At 48.8% G+C, this 13,004-nt stretch overlaps 1 protein-coding gene across 6 annotated transcripts in view; it reads left to right on the top strand.

The window, feature by feature from the left end:
• YTHDC2 (YTH N6-methyladenosine RNA binding protein C2) overlaps positions 1-13,004 on the top strand; it is a 276,916-nt gene that overhangs the window by 227,494 nt on the left and 36,418 nt on the right. For 4 of the 6 annotated variants that reach the window (XM_075325002.1, XM_075325003.1, XM_075325000.1 and 1 more), the window contains exons 26-28: positions 3,063-3,352; positions 3,490-3,667; positions 5,319-5,522. In XM_075325002.1, the coding sequence (XP_075181117.1) occupies positions 3,063-3,352; positions 3,490-3,667; positions 5,319-5,522 (672 nt within the window). The remainder of the gene's footprint in view (positions 1-3,062; positions 3,353-3,489; positions 3,668-5,318; positions 5,523-13,004) is intronic. The other 2 variants (XM_075325005.1, XM_075325004.1) reach the window with 1 other exon arrangement.

Genomic DNA, 13,004 nt, shown 5'->3' with positions numbered 1-13,004 from the left:
ACTGGGAAGCAGATTTTCTCAGTCGTCAGGGCATGGATGCGGGGGAATGGTCTCTACACCCAGAAGTGTTTCGAGAGATCTGTCGCCGCTGGGGAACGCCGGACGTCGATCTCATGGCGTCACGGCACAACAACAAAGTCCCGGCATTCATGGCTCGGTCTCAGGATCACAGAGCTCTGGCGGCGGACGCGTTAGTTCAGGATTGGTCGCAGTTTCAACTGCCTTATGTGTTTCCTCCTCTGGCGATGCTGCCCAGAGTGTTACGCAAGATCAGGTCCGACTGCCATTCTCGTCGCTCCAGACTGGCCGAGGCGGTCGTGGTACCCGGATCTGTGGCATCTCACGGTGGGTCAACCGTGGGCGCTTCCAGACCGCCCAGACTTGCTGTCACAAGGCCCGTTTTTCCATCTGAATTCTGTGGCCCTCAACCTGACTGTGTGGCCATTGAGTCCTGGCTCCTAGCGTCTTCAGGGTTATCTCAGGATGTCATTGCCACCATGAGACAGGCCAGGAAACCAACGTCCGCCAAGATCTATTACAGGTCTTGGCAAATCTTCTTATCCTGGTGCTCTGATAACGGTTTTCCTCCATGGCCGTTTGCCTTAGCCACTTTTCTTTCATTCCTTCAATCCGGAATGGACAAGGGTTTGTCACTCGGCTCTCTCAAGGGCCAAGTATCGGCGCTCTCCGTATTTTTTCAAAAGCGCCTAGCCAGGCTTCCGCAGGTCCGCACGTTCCTGCAGGGAGTTTGCCACATAGTCCCACCTTACAAGCGTCCGCTGGAACCCTGGGATCTTAACAGGGTGCTAACGGCTCTTCAGAAACCACCTTTCGAGCCGCTGCGGGATGTCTCTTTATCACGTCTTTCGCAGAAGGTGGCCTTTCTAGTGGCAGTTACGTCACTCCGGAGAGTGTCTGAGCTTGCAGCGCTGTCATGCAAAGCCCCCTTCCTGGTGTTTCACCAGGATAAGGTGGTTCTGCGTCCTGTCCCGGAATTTCTCCCTAAGGTGGTATCTCCTTTTCATCTCAATCAGGATATCTCCTTGCCTTCATTTTGCCCTAATCCAATTCACCAATGTGAAAAGGATTTGCACTCCTTGGATCTGGTGAGAGCACTCCGACTCTACGTGTCTCGCACGGCGCCCCTGCGTCGTTCAGATGCGCTCTTTGTCCTTGTCGCTGGCCAGCGTAAGGGTTCGCAGGCTTCCAAGTCAACCTTGGCTCGGTGGATCAAGGAACCGATTCTCGAAGCCTACCGTTCTTCTGGGCTTCCGCTTCCTTCAGGGCTGAAAGCCCATTCTACCAGAGCCGTGGGTGCGTCCTGTTCATTGCGGCATTGGGCTACGGCTCAGCAGGTGTGTCAGGCAGCTACGTGGTCTAGTCTGCACACTTTCACGAAACACTATCAAGTGCATACCTATGCTTCGGCAGACGCCAGTCTAGGTAGGCGAGTCCTTCAGGCGGCGGTTGCCCACCTGTAAGAGGGGGCCGTTTTGGCTCTTTTTATTGAGGTATTCTTTTACCCACCCAGGGACTGCTCTTGGACATCCCAATTGTCTGGGTCTCCCAATGGAGCGACAAAGAAGAAGGGAATTTTGTTTACTTACCGTAAATTCCTTTTCTTCTAGCTCCTATTGGGAGACCCAGCACCCGCCCCTGTGCCCTTCGGGCTGGTTGTTCTTTTGTGTACACATGTTGTTCATGTTGAATTGTTCTTTTGGTTCATGGTTTTCAGTTCTCCGAACATCCTTCGGATTGAATTTACCCTAGACCAATTTATAAGTTTTCTCCTTCCTGCTTTTGCACCAAAACTGAGGAGCCCGTGATCCACGGGAGGGTGTATAGGCAGAGGGGAGGGGTTACACTTTTTAAACTGTAATACTTTGTGTGGCCTCCGGAGGCAGAAGCTATACACCCAATTGTCTGGGTCTCCCAATAGGAGCTAGAAGAAAAGGAATTTACGGTAAGTAAACAAAATTCCCTTCTTCCATAATAGACCACCCACACTGCCCCTTTCCATAATATTCACCCCCCATTGCCTCTCTCCATAATATCCTCCTACACTGAACCTCTCCATGATACTCCCCCCTCACTGAATCTCTCCATAATATCCCCCCACATTGTCTCTCTCTGAACTGTCCCCCTACATTGCCCTTCTGTATAATATTCCCCCATACTGCTCCTCTCCGTAATGTCCACCCCACACTTCCTTTATCCTTATTGTCCCCCCTACACTGCTTTTTTTCTATAATGCCCCCCATCCTGCTCTTATCTATAATATCTTACACAGTGCTCCTTTCCATAATAGACCACCCACACTGTCCCACTGCATAATATTTACACACACTGACCCTCTCCGTAATGGCCCCCCTCCATAATATCCACCCCACACTCTGCCCCTCTCCATAATATCCCCCATAGTGTTTTTAGAAATATCATCTCCCACCACCCTGTACCTCTCCAAAATATCTCCCACAGTGCGCCTCTGTATACTGTTCCCCCTTCACAATTTCCCCTTTCACCTCCTGTTGCCCCATAAGATGCAGTCATAGTAAAAATAAGACGCTAACACTAGGCCCTCTTATAATAGTATATTTGCTCTTTGGCTCCTCCATGGAGCTTTTAATGTTTCCGGCCACCTCATCGCCTCTTCTGCACTGCGTGTCCACGACAGAAGTAGCCTGATTTTCTGCCTTTGTGCCGTAGTGTCAAACTGTATTCGTGTCTGAAAGAAGCTAATACTTTTGAATACAGGAAGATGAGAATCAGAGTCTCCCAGTGCTCCGCAGGCCACACAAAATCCTTTGGCGGACCACACATTGTGCAGGCCTGGTCTAAACAGGATAGCACTTATCATTACTAGAAGTAGTTAAAAACCCCAAGCGGCTGTGATTTTAGGCATATTTATGAATGCTCAAATTCAACAAATTGTTTAGGAATGACACTTCATTCTGGACTCTTTCCTTGGTGAAACATTGATAGAAATTTGTCTTTCCCTAAGACGTTTTAGCGCTAAGTATCACATGTATGATGATGTTTGACTGCTGTACTTTATTTTCTAGTCTGCTAATTTGCTAGTACATCTGAGGCAAAAGTGGTACAGTTTATTTCTAAGAAGGATGAAGTCGCCCTCAAAACCTTGGTCTCAAGTGGATGACGCCACCATCCGGGCAGTGATAACTGTGTTAACTAATGAAGAGCAGTCAGCGGGTTTACAGCAGCCTTCTGGAATTGGCCAAAGACCAAGACCAATGTCTTCTGAAGAGCTCCCAGTATCTTCTTGGAGGACCAATCATAATCATAGGAGTTCAGCAGACACAGACGTCTCCGATGACCAATGCAGCTTAGACAGGTACTTTGTTCTAATTTCCAAAACTGGATAGTTTTCTTCCAATACGTTAGTTGTTTTCATAGTTGTGAGACCTATTGTTAATATGATAATTAATGTAGATGACCACTTCCTTACAAGAAATCCTTATGTTTTTATAGCAGTAGAACTGTAAAGTCTCCGCCCATGACTTTTTCTCAACAACCTAAACTGAAAGAGAGGGTTTTGCAGCATCCAAAACGACTTGAAGATAAAATACAACAGATGTCTGCAAGATTTCCTGAAGGCAGTAACTGCTCCAGCCCCTGTACAAGCCCCTCTCCACCTGCTTCTATCAAGGTAGTGTCCTTAATTACCTGAAATCAGCTAGACCCATAGTAGGTAGCAAATGCCTTTCCAAATTGTGCACGGTGTAACAAACATTTACACATAAATTTATGATAGTTGTGAGTCTCACTTCTGGGACACCTGTCTCTAGAATGGGGTACCCTAATCCCGAGCTCCGGCTGGTGCCACTGTCACTTCGAATATAACATACATTTCTGGGAAGATACAACCTCTTTAATTTGAGTGGAAGTTATTTATTTTTTTACTGCGTCGTACTATGCCACTATACTGTCTGAACTGTTGTTATACACAAATCACTATTCATATTTAAAGTGGGTTAGCCATCCTTTTCAAATTGATGCTGGGATAGGCTATAAACTGTGCTGGGATAGGTCTGAATCTTGACATTCATCTGAAGGGGTTGCATTGCACGAGTAGTTCTTGGTGCATATTGCTAATTCCTGCCTAACTCTCACTGTATACACTACCATAGATAAAGAGAACCTTAGAAAAAGTGTTTCTAAAGATCCTATGCTCATGAGGCCAGCTACTAGTCGGAAGGGCGTTAGTTACCTTGGCTAGTCGGCCCCCTTTAGCATGTAAGCACGCCCCTGTGGTTGTACTAACATGCTAATGAATGCGCAGGGTTAGAGGCATGGTCACCTCTGCTGCCACTGCGCTCGATGCTGGATTTCGGCTTAGTGCGCATGATCCCCGGACTCCCAGTTATGTGCACTATGAAGCCGGGTGTACACGTCCCCGCTTTAAACTGGTGTAGTGCGCATGACCCGAAGTGGTGGGGACTTCTGATTTTGCACACTGACCCTATGCCCAGTGTTCTGAGGCGGTGCAACGGACACAGCTATGCGCGTCACTGCCGATGATCACGCTGGGCAGGGGCCATTGAATAGCATGTTACCATGCTAAAAGTGGAATGAGCACAGGAAGTAACGCCCTTGTAACTAGTCCCTACGCTGATTAGCATATCATAGAGGATGTTTAGAAATACTTTTTCTAAAGATCTCGATCTGTGCTACTAGATACACGGACAGTTAGGCAGGTATTCGCAATATGCACCCAGAACTGCTCGTTGTTCTGGGTGCATATTGCACCTGACAGGTTCCCTTTAGGGCTTGTTTGTTTTTGCAAACGCTGTACTTTTGGTAGCATTTGTATAAGATTTACATTGCAGCATTATCTATTCAGTTAAATAGGACAGTGCCACAATGCCTTACACCATGGATATGAAATAAACAAACCATTCTTAAACTAGTTCAAACATTAAAGGGGCTGCAGCGAATGTGGAATCTCAGTCCATTTTATATTAATGTATACTAGGGAATCAATTTTGAAAAGTTTAGTAACCGCTTTAGGCCTCATTTACGCGTCTGGTTCTCTTGTATAAGTGCTATACATGTTTTTCCCTGAAAGCATTTGTACCAGTAATAGTTAGTGAGGTCAACCTGCAGACAGCCTGACAAAAAACAAAAATTCTGGTGTGAACATAAAGAACCCTAAAGTTAGTAATTGTCATTATAAAACCTAAACACTTGCTTTTAATAGTTCAAAACCAGTCAACAAAGTTTGGAAAACCTTTTTAGTAACTTCTACTTGCTGGGGAGAGAAAAATAGTAAAGTCCACATTATTATTTATGCCTCGTAGAGTTCAACATCTCCATCACCACGACCAAACTTACCTGTGAGATATTTCATAATGAAGAGTAGCAACCTGAGAAACCTTGACATTTCCCAGCAAAAAGGAATCTGGTCCACAACTCCAAGCAATGAGTGCAAGCTGAATAGAGCCTTCTGCGAGAGCAGCTCTGTGTATCTGGTATTTTCTGTTCAAGGATCAGGCCATTTTCAGGTAAGAAATACAATATTGCTTTAGGCTATGTGCGCACTTACCGGATTTTGCCGCGGATTTGCTGCATGTTTCGCTGCAGAAAATGTTCATAACATCTCTGCAGTGAATCACCAGCAAATCCTATGGAGAAAAAAAATCCTGTGCGCACTGGGCGGAATTTGACAGCTGCATGTTTTGCTGCGGGAATCCCGCAGCAAAAACAAGTGCATGTCACTTCTTTTCCGCACATCGCTGCGGGATTTCACTCCATTGACTCAATGTTAATCATGAAATCCCGCAGGGAATAACGCAGGCAGCAAATTCTGTGCGGTTCACTGCGTTTTCCTGCGTTATTCCCTGCGGTATTTCGCGGTTTACCTCCGGTAATGTGCATCGCTTGTCTGCGGTTTTGCAGGGAAGTGATGTCATTACAGGAAGAGGAAGCCGTGCAGAGAGTAAACACAAACACATCACAGACACACACACACATCACAGACACAGAACACATAGACACAGACACATAGAACACACATAGAAAGAAAACGGAAATATAGAAAAAAAAGAACGTGGGCTCCGCTGCATATTTACCTTCCAGCCGAGGTAAGCACACAGCGGCGGCCCGGTATCCTCAGGCTGGGGAGGGAGAGGGGCAGGGTTAATGTCCCCTGCCTCACTCCCCCTCCGGCAGCCGAGAATATCAGCCGCAGCTGCCCCGGGACTGTCGCATCCATTATGCGGCAGCACCGGGAGTGTCCTCGGCTCTTCTTGCCACCGTGTAGCAGTGGTGGCAAGGTAATACAAGGGGTTAATGGTGATGGGGGACCACCGCCATTAACCCCAGGCTTGATCATGGCAGCATCTATGTGACAGCTGACATGATCAACCCGTAAGTAAAGTGAAAAAAACACAGACACCGAAAAATCCTTTATTTTAAATAAAACCAACAAGCCTCGTTCACCATTTTATTAACCCCCCCCAAACAAAGCTCCGGCGTAATCCACCGCTCCGACGTCCTGCGCTGCTTCCATCCAGCCGCGACTGTCACAGACACAGGCTGAATGAAAGCAGCAGACAGCAGAGGTAATTACCGGTCATTTCCCAAGGCCGGTAATGTGAACTCACTGCCGACCGTGGGAAATGCAGCGATCTGTCCTCTATCTATCCCTCTATCTGTCTGTCTATCTATCTATCCCTCTATCTATTCTTCTGTCTATCTACTATCAGAATTAAATGTATTTTTTTTTTTTTCTTCAATGTGCTTTATTGCATTGAATGCAATAAAGCACATCCCAATCCGCACGCGGCAAAACCGCGGCAATACCGCAAACAATACCGCGGTAAAACCGCAGCAAACCGCGGCAAACCGCATGCGGTTTTCGGGTGCGGTTTCCCGCGGTTTTTTCCCGCGGGTGCGGTAATCTTTGAGAGCATGCGGAATTTACGCAAGGAAATTTAATTTCCCAGTGCGCACAGAGCCTTATAGTAGAATTATGTAGTATGAAATGTATGGGGGAAAGAAAAGATTTGTAGCCGTGTTAGCCTATGTAAACTGGCAATTAAATGACTGCCAATTAGCAATCAAGCAGCTGATCAGTCATTTAGTGCCCTAGGTCGGCCCATTTAATTGCGAATATGGGTCTTGTGGCAGGAGGAAAGGTAGCTGAAGAAGATATTTGATGATGATGATGATGATGATATGGGATAGCAAATTGTATAAAAGTAAGGAGTGTAACAGAGAAGCTGGCTGTATGTGGCACGTTAAGCACTTTAAGGCCCTGTAAGCACTTATTGGTTTTTGCCTCATGTTTCGCTGCATGTTATGTTCATAACATCTCTGCAGTGATTCACCAGCAAATCCTATGGGGAAAAAAAATGCTGTGCGCACTATGCGGATTTTGACAGCTGCATGTTTTGCTGCAGGATTCCTGCAGCAAAATCAATTGCATGTCACTTCTTTTCTTCACGTCGCTGCGGCATTTCACTCCATTGACTGCAATGTAATCGGTAAATCCCGCAGGGAATAACGCAGGTAGCAAATTCTGTGTGGTTCATTGCGTTTTCCTGCGTTATTCCCTGCGGTATTTCGCGGTTTCGGGACATAATGTTCATCACTGCCCTGCGGTTTGCAGGGAAGTGATGTCATTATGACAGGAAGAGGAAGCGGAGCAGAGTAAACACACATATCAGACACAGACATAGAACACACACATCGTACTCATACACAGACACAGACATATAGAATACACAGAGAAATCAAACGTACATATAAAAAAAAACACGTGGGCTCCGCCGAATTTTTACTGTCCAGCCGAGGTAAACACACAGCGGCGGCTCTGTATTCTCAGACTGGGGAGGGCGAGGGCCAGGGTTAATGCCCCCCCTCCCACAGCCGAGAATATCAGCCCACAGCTGCCCCGAGACTGTCACATTTAGTATGCGACAGTCCCGGAGAGTCCCGGCTCTTCCTATTGCCGTGATGTGGTGGCAATCAGGGTAATAATGAGTTAATGGCAGCGCATCGCCGCCACTAAGTCCAAGCTTAATCATGCAGCGTCTATGAGACAGCTTTCATGATTAACCTGTAAGTAAACTGAATAAATACACACCACGAAAAATCCTTTATTTTAAATAAAACACAAAAAGCCCCCTCTTTCACCATTTTATTAACCCCTCCCCAAACACACAGCTCCGCCGTAATCCACCGAGGTCCTGCGGCGCTTGCTTCCAGCCGCGACTGACGCACAGCGCTGAATGCAGCCAGCCGCGACTGACGCACAGCACTGAATGCAGCCTCGCAACGAGCCTGCAGAGAGGTAACCACAGGTCATTTCCCACGGCCGGTAATGTGAACACACTACCGCTCGGGAGAACTGCAGTGTGTCGATTGTTGATTGATCTGTCCTCTATCTAGCTATCTATCTATCTATCTATCTATTCTTCTGTCTATTTATCTATCTATCTACTATCCTCGTATCGCAGAAGCAAAATTACTTTTTTTTTCAATGTGCTTTATTGCATTGAATGCATTAAAACACATGTACCAACCCGCGGCAAAACCACGGTAAAAATACTGCGGCAAAACTTCGGTAATATCGCAGCAATACCGCGGTAAAACAGCAGCAAACTGCATGCGGTTTTCGGGTGCGGTTTGCCATGGTTTTTTTCAGACCCTGCGGAATTTTCTTAAGAAAATTCCGTTTTCCAGTGCGCACAGGGCCCAAGAAAAATTGTAACTGCAAATACAACTAATTTTTCAAGTTTTTGTATTTTTGTGAATTCTTAATAAAGACGGTGTAACCTTTTCCTTGCTTAGGATTGGGGATATACATTATGTGATGGCTACTAATTGCCATATCTCAGCCTAGGTCGCAGCAGCATCAAAGTGATCTAGGGCTAAGTTTCATTTTTTTAGATTCTCAGCTTCTAAAAGAGCCCCAGATCATTGGTGTAATTGTAATCCAGACTGAGATGAGATACAGCATGTTAGAATTTCCCCCTCTAACGTCAGCCAGTCTGAAGGAGGAGAGGGTGCCTGTGCGGTAGCTGCAGGGACAAGAGAGAGATGTGTGATCTCCTCCTGTCTCTATGGAAGAATTGGTGGAATCACACAAACAAAGGAAAAAAAAAAAATGTTCTGAAAGAAATAAAATAATAATAAAAATATTATGATATATATATATATATATATATATGTATATATATATATATATATATATATATATATATATATATATATATAAATATGATATATATATATATTTTTTTAAGTCCTTTATTATTGCGGGGAGGAGGGGTGGGCAGGGGGAAAATGTATACAGATTTGGTTTTGCCACTTCTGTAATGACCTGACATAGCTTTCCTGGTGTAAAAGAAAAAAAATGCTAATTTTTAGTTACTTCATCTCCAAAAAAATAAAAAAAAAACAAAAACTAAAGATCCCATAAAAAAAAAAAAGAAGTCTTCATACACCCACTCCACTCCTAAGTAGGCTGTAATCTTGTATCAGCAAAGGCTAAGTTTGCCTGAGGTTCATTGTCCTGGTTTGCACCTGTGAAGCAATAGAACTAAAGGCTGGTGACCGATCTCGCTAGCGTGCGTACGTGCCCCCATCGGTTGTGCGACACGGGCAAATCGCTGCCCGTGGCGCACAACATCGTGCGGACCCGTCACACTATTTACCTGCCTAGCGATGTCGCTGTGACCGGCGAACCGCCTCCTTTCTCTGTGGGCGGTTCGTTCAGCGTCACAGCGACATCACAGCAGCGTCACCGAACCGCCGCCCAATAGAAGTGGAGGGGCGGAGATGAGCGGGACGTAACATCCCGCCCACCTCCTTCCTTCCTCATTGCGGGCAGCCGCAGGTAAGGTGAGGTTCCTCGTTCCTGCGGCGTCACACATAGCGATGTGTGCTGCCGCAGGAGCGACAAACTACTTTGTACACCGAGCAGCAGCGATATTCGAGAATAGGGGGGCATGTCACCGATGAGCGATTTTGACCGTTTTTGCGACGATTTAAAATCGCTCATAGGTGTCACATGCAACGACATCGCTAAAGTGACCAGATGTGCGTCACAAATTCCGTGATCCCAACAAGATCGCTTGAGCGAAGTCGCAGCGTGTAAAGCGGCCTTTAGTTGACGTTTTAGTTGACGTCTATGAATCTTCCTTGAAAATTGGAAAAATTTCTGCCATACTTAGAAGTTGTCTAATGTCCCTAAGATACAGGCGAAATTTTAATTTCTCTATCGCTTCATTGGGGGCACAGGAAACCATGGGTGTATGCTGCTGGGACTAGGAGGTGACACTATGCAAATAAGAAAGTTGGCTCCTCCCACGCAGTATACACCCACTGACCGGAGCTGAGGAGAACAGTTTTTGCTTAGTGTCCGAGGAGGTTGGACACGCAGGGGCTGCTCTCAGCCCCTCAGGTTTGTATTGTTGTGTTTTATTAATCTTTTTCCTTTGTTTTTCAGACACAGCTCGTCGGGCGACAGGGTGTAATTGCTCACCCTGCTCTCCCACATAGAGACCGGTCGCACAGAAGTGGGGTCCGTCCGCCACTTCTGTTGTCTTCCGTGTCTGTCTGGCAGGACCCTACCCCCCTAACACTTTCAAGCGGTTTGGGGGGCATCCGCACAGAGGGACAGGCGGATGGTCCTTGCCCCCCTCCCCAAAAACTCTCTCGCTCCCGAGCCTGATTGTGGGGTAGGAGGACGAAGACCGTACCTAGGATGGAGAGGTACCCTTTCCGGTCTCCCTTCGACTATCCCCGGGACGACCGTCGAGACGTCTTCGCTCGCCTCCCAGGACGCATCCAGGATCAAGGACAAGCCGGGACCTCAGGGTAAGTACTCTGCACTCCCCTGTCCCGGGTTATGGGGGGGGGAGGGATCCCGTCTATATTCCCCACTGCCCCTTTTCCATTTGGGTCAGGGGGTCCCATATCTCCTTTAGAGCCCACCTCAGGCCCCATGGTTCCGTAGTTTGCTTCCCCGGTAGCGCTGCCTCCCTGCACCCCCCCGATCGGCCCCCCTGCCGTGGCGTCCACTACCCGGCGTTTCCCCCCGGCGACCCACCTTTAAACTTTAGCCCCCGGCTCCATTGCGGCCCGGCGTTTCCCCCCGGCGGTCTACCTTCAAATGTTAGGCCCCGGCTCCATTGCGGCCCGGCGGCCCCCTCCGGCGGCCTACCTTTTAAATTTAACCCCCGGCTTTGCGGCCCCCTCAGTGTCTGCGTCCCAGCCGGTATTCTGCCAAATCTCCCGCCTCTTTTTCCCCTTGCGCGGCCCCAGTCCTCCTCCCGGCGTCTGACGTCATTTCCTGGCGCCAATCGCCGGCGCGCGTCATCCCTGCACCTTCTCCGGCCCTTACCACCGGGTAAGCGGCGCTGCCGCCGCCGCGTGATCTGATCCCCCTGCCCGGGTAGCTTGACTCTGCAGCCGCCGGCGCCGCCGCCTCGACTGTGCTTGCCCGGGTGAGCGCTGCTCGCGCCGCCGCCAGATCCGTTCCTCCGACCGGGTAAGCGTTCCTGGCGCCGCCGCGACCCTCCTTCCCAGGTAGTCTGTGTCACCACTGCCGCAGGTTTGCAACACTGCCCTCACCCGCAGGCAGTGCTGGACCCAGCGCACCCCACTGGCAGTGATTAGCCACTGTTCCCCTGACCTCGGGGTCTGCCAGCGCTCTTTGCAGCATTCAGTGCGCCACTTCTGAGCCCTCCAACAGGCACCAAACTCTCCCTCAGGGCTCATTTTCCAGGGTACTGTCTCCCTGAACATGCAGTGCTGTTGGTGAGGGGTCAAGCCCATCCACTAGGATTCTGTTTTGTGTAGCAGCCGTATGTCGCTCAATTTTATTGTCTCCTGTCTTGTGTTGTACACACATCCTACCTAGCCTAGATGTGCTCCTGATTTCTGGGTGTTCATTGTCAGTTTGCCTTTCTGTCCCCCAGATATTAAGCGCCTGTAGCACTAGTTACTGATCCTATGTGTCCAGCGGTATTATGCGCCTGTGGCACCGATTACGGACGTCACTGCAGCATTCTAGATATTCCCAAGAGTATTGTCTTCACGCCCAGTTATCCGTCACGTTACGGATAGACTATAGCGCTTTACCCAGCAATCAGCAGTTCACATCTCGCTACACACGTTGTTTACCTGGCGGCCCATGGCTTGGCTTTTTCCGTGATCATTCCAGTGTCTCCGTGAACCTGTCAGTTTCTTTGTCGCTCCATTGGGAGACCCAGACAATTGGGTGTATAGCTTCTGCCTCCGGAGGCCACACAAAGTATTACACTTTAAAAAGTGTAACCCCTCCCCTCTGCTATACACCCTCCCGTGCATCACGGGCCCATCAGTTTTTATGCTTTGTGTTGAAGGAGGCACACATGCACGCAAGCTCCACAAGTTAGTCGGCAGCAGCTGCTGACTATATCGGATGGAAGAAAAGAGGGCCCATTACAGGGCTCACGGCATGCTCCCTTCTCACCCCACTCTGAGTCGGCGGTGCTGTTAAGGTTGAGGTACCCATTGCGGGTACACAGGCAGGAGCCACATGCCGTTTTCCTTCCCCATCCCTTACAGGGCTCTGGGTGAAGTGGGATCCTAAACGGTCTCCAGGCACTGGGACCGCGCTCCCTCCGCAGCCCCTGGGGGAATCTGCTGGACAGGAGCCCGGGTATCGTCAGGGACATGGCCCTGCTACTCTGAGGTACTCTGTGTCCCCTTGGGGACGGCGCATAGAGCGCCTGTTTGATACACGCTGCAGCAGCTGCTGGGTGTGTTGGTGCGCCGGGACTACCGCGCTGGCCGCGCTTGTTTGCCGGCCGCGCTTATAACTCGAGTCCCCGGCTTTTGCGGCCTAGTGCCGCATATTCCCGCCCCCTGGCCTGCCAGTCAGGAGTAAGGGCGGGACGCTGCACGGAACGTCAGCGCTGAGGGCAGGAGCATACTTTGTATCCTCCTCCCCCCTCACTGTGCACAGTGAGGCACCAGATTCCCGCACTTTT

The sequence above is a fragment of the Anomaloglossus baeobatrachus genome, chromosome 1 (assembly GCF_048569485.1).
Source record: "Anomaloglossus baeobatrachus isolate aAnoBae1 chromosome 1, aAnoBae1.hap1, whole genome shotgun sequence".
In the NCBI taxonomy this organism is placed as follows: domain Eukaryota; kingdom Metazoa; phylum Chordata; class Amphibia; order Anura; family Aromobatidae; genus Anomaloglossus; species Anomaloglossus baeobatrachus.
The sequence above is the reverse complement of the archived record's forward strand: the minus strand, read 5'-3'. Positions and strand labels throughout refer to the sequence as shown.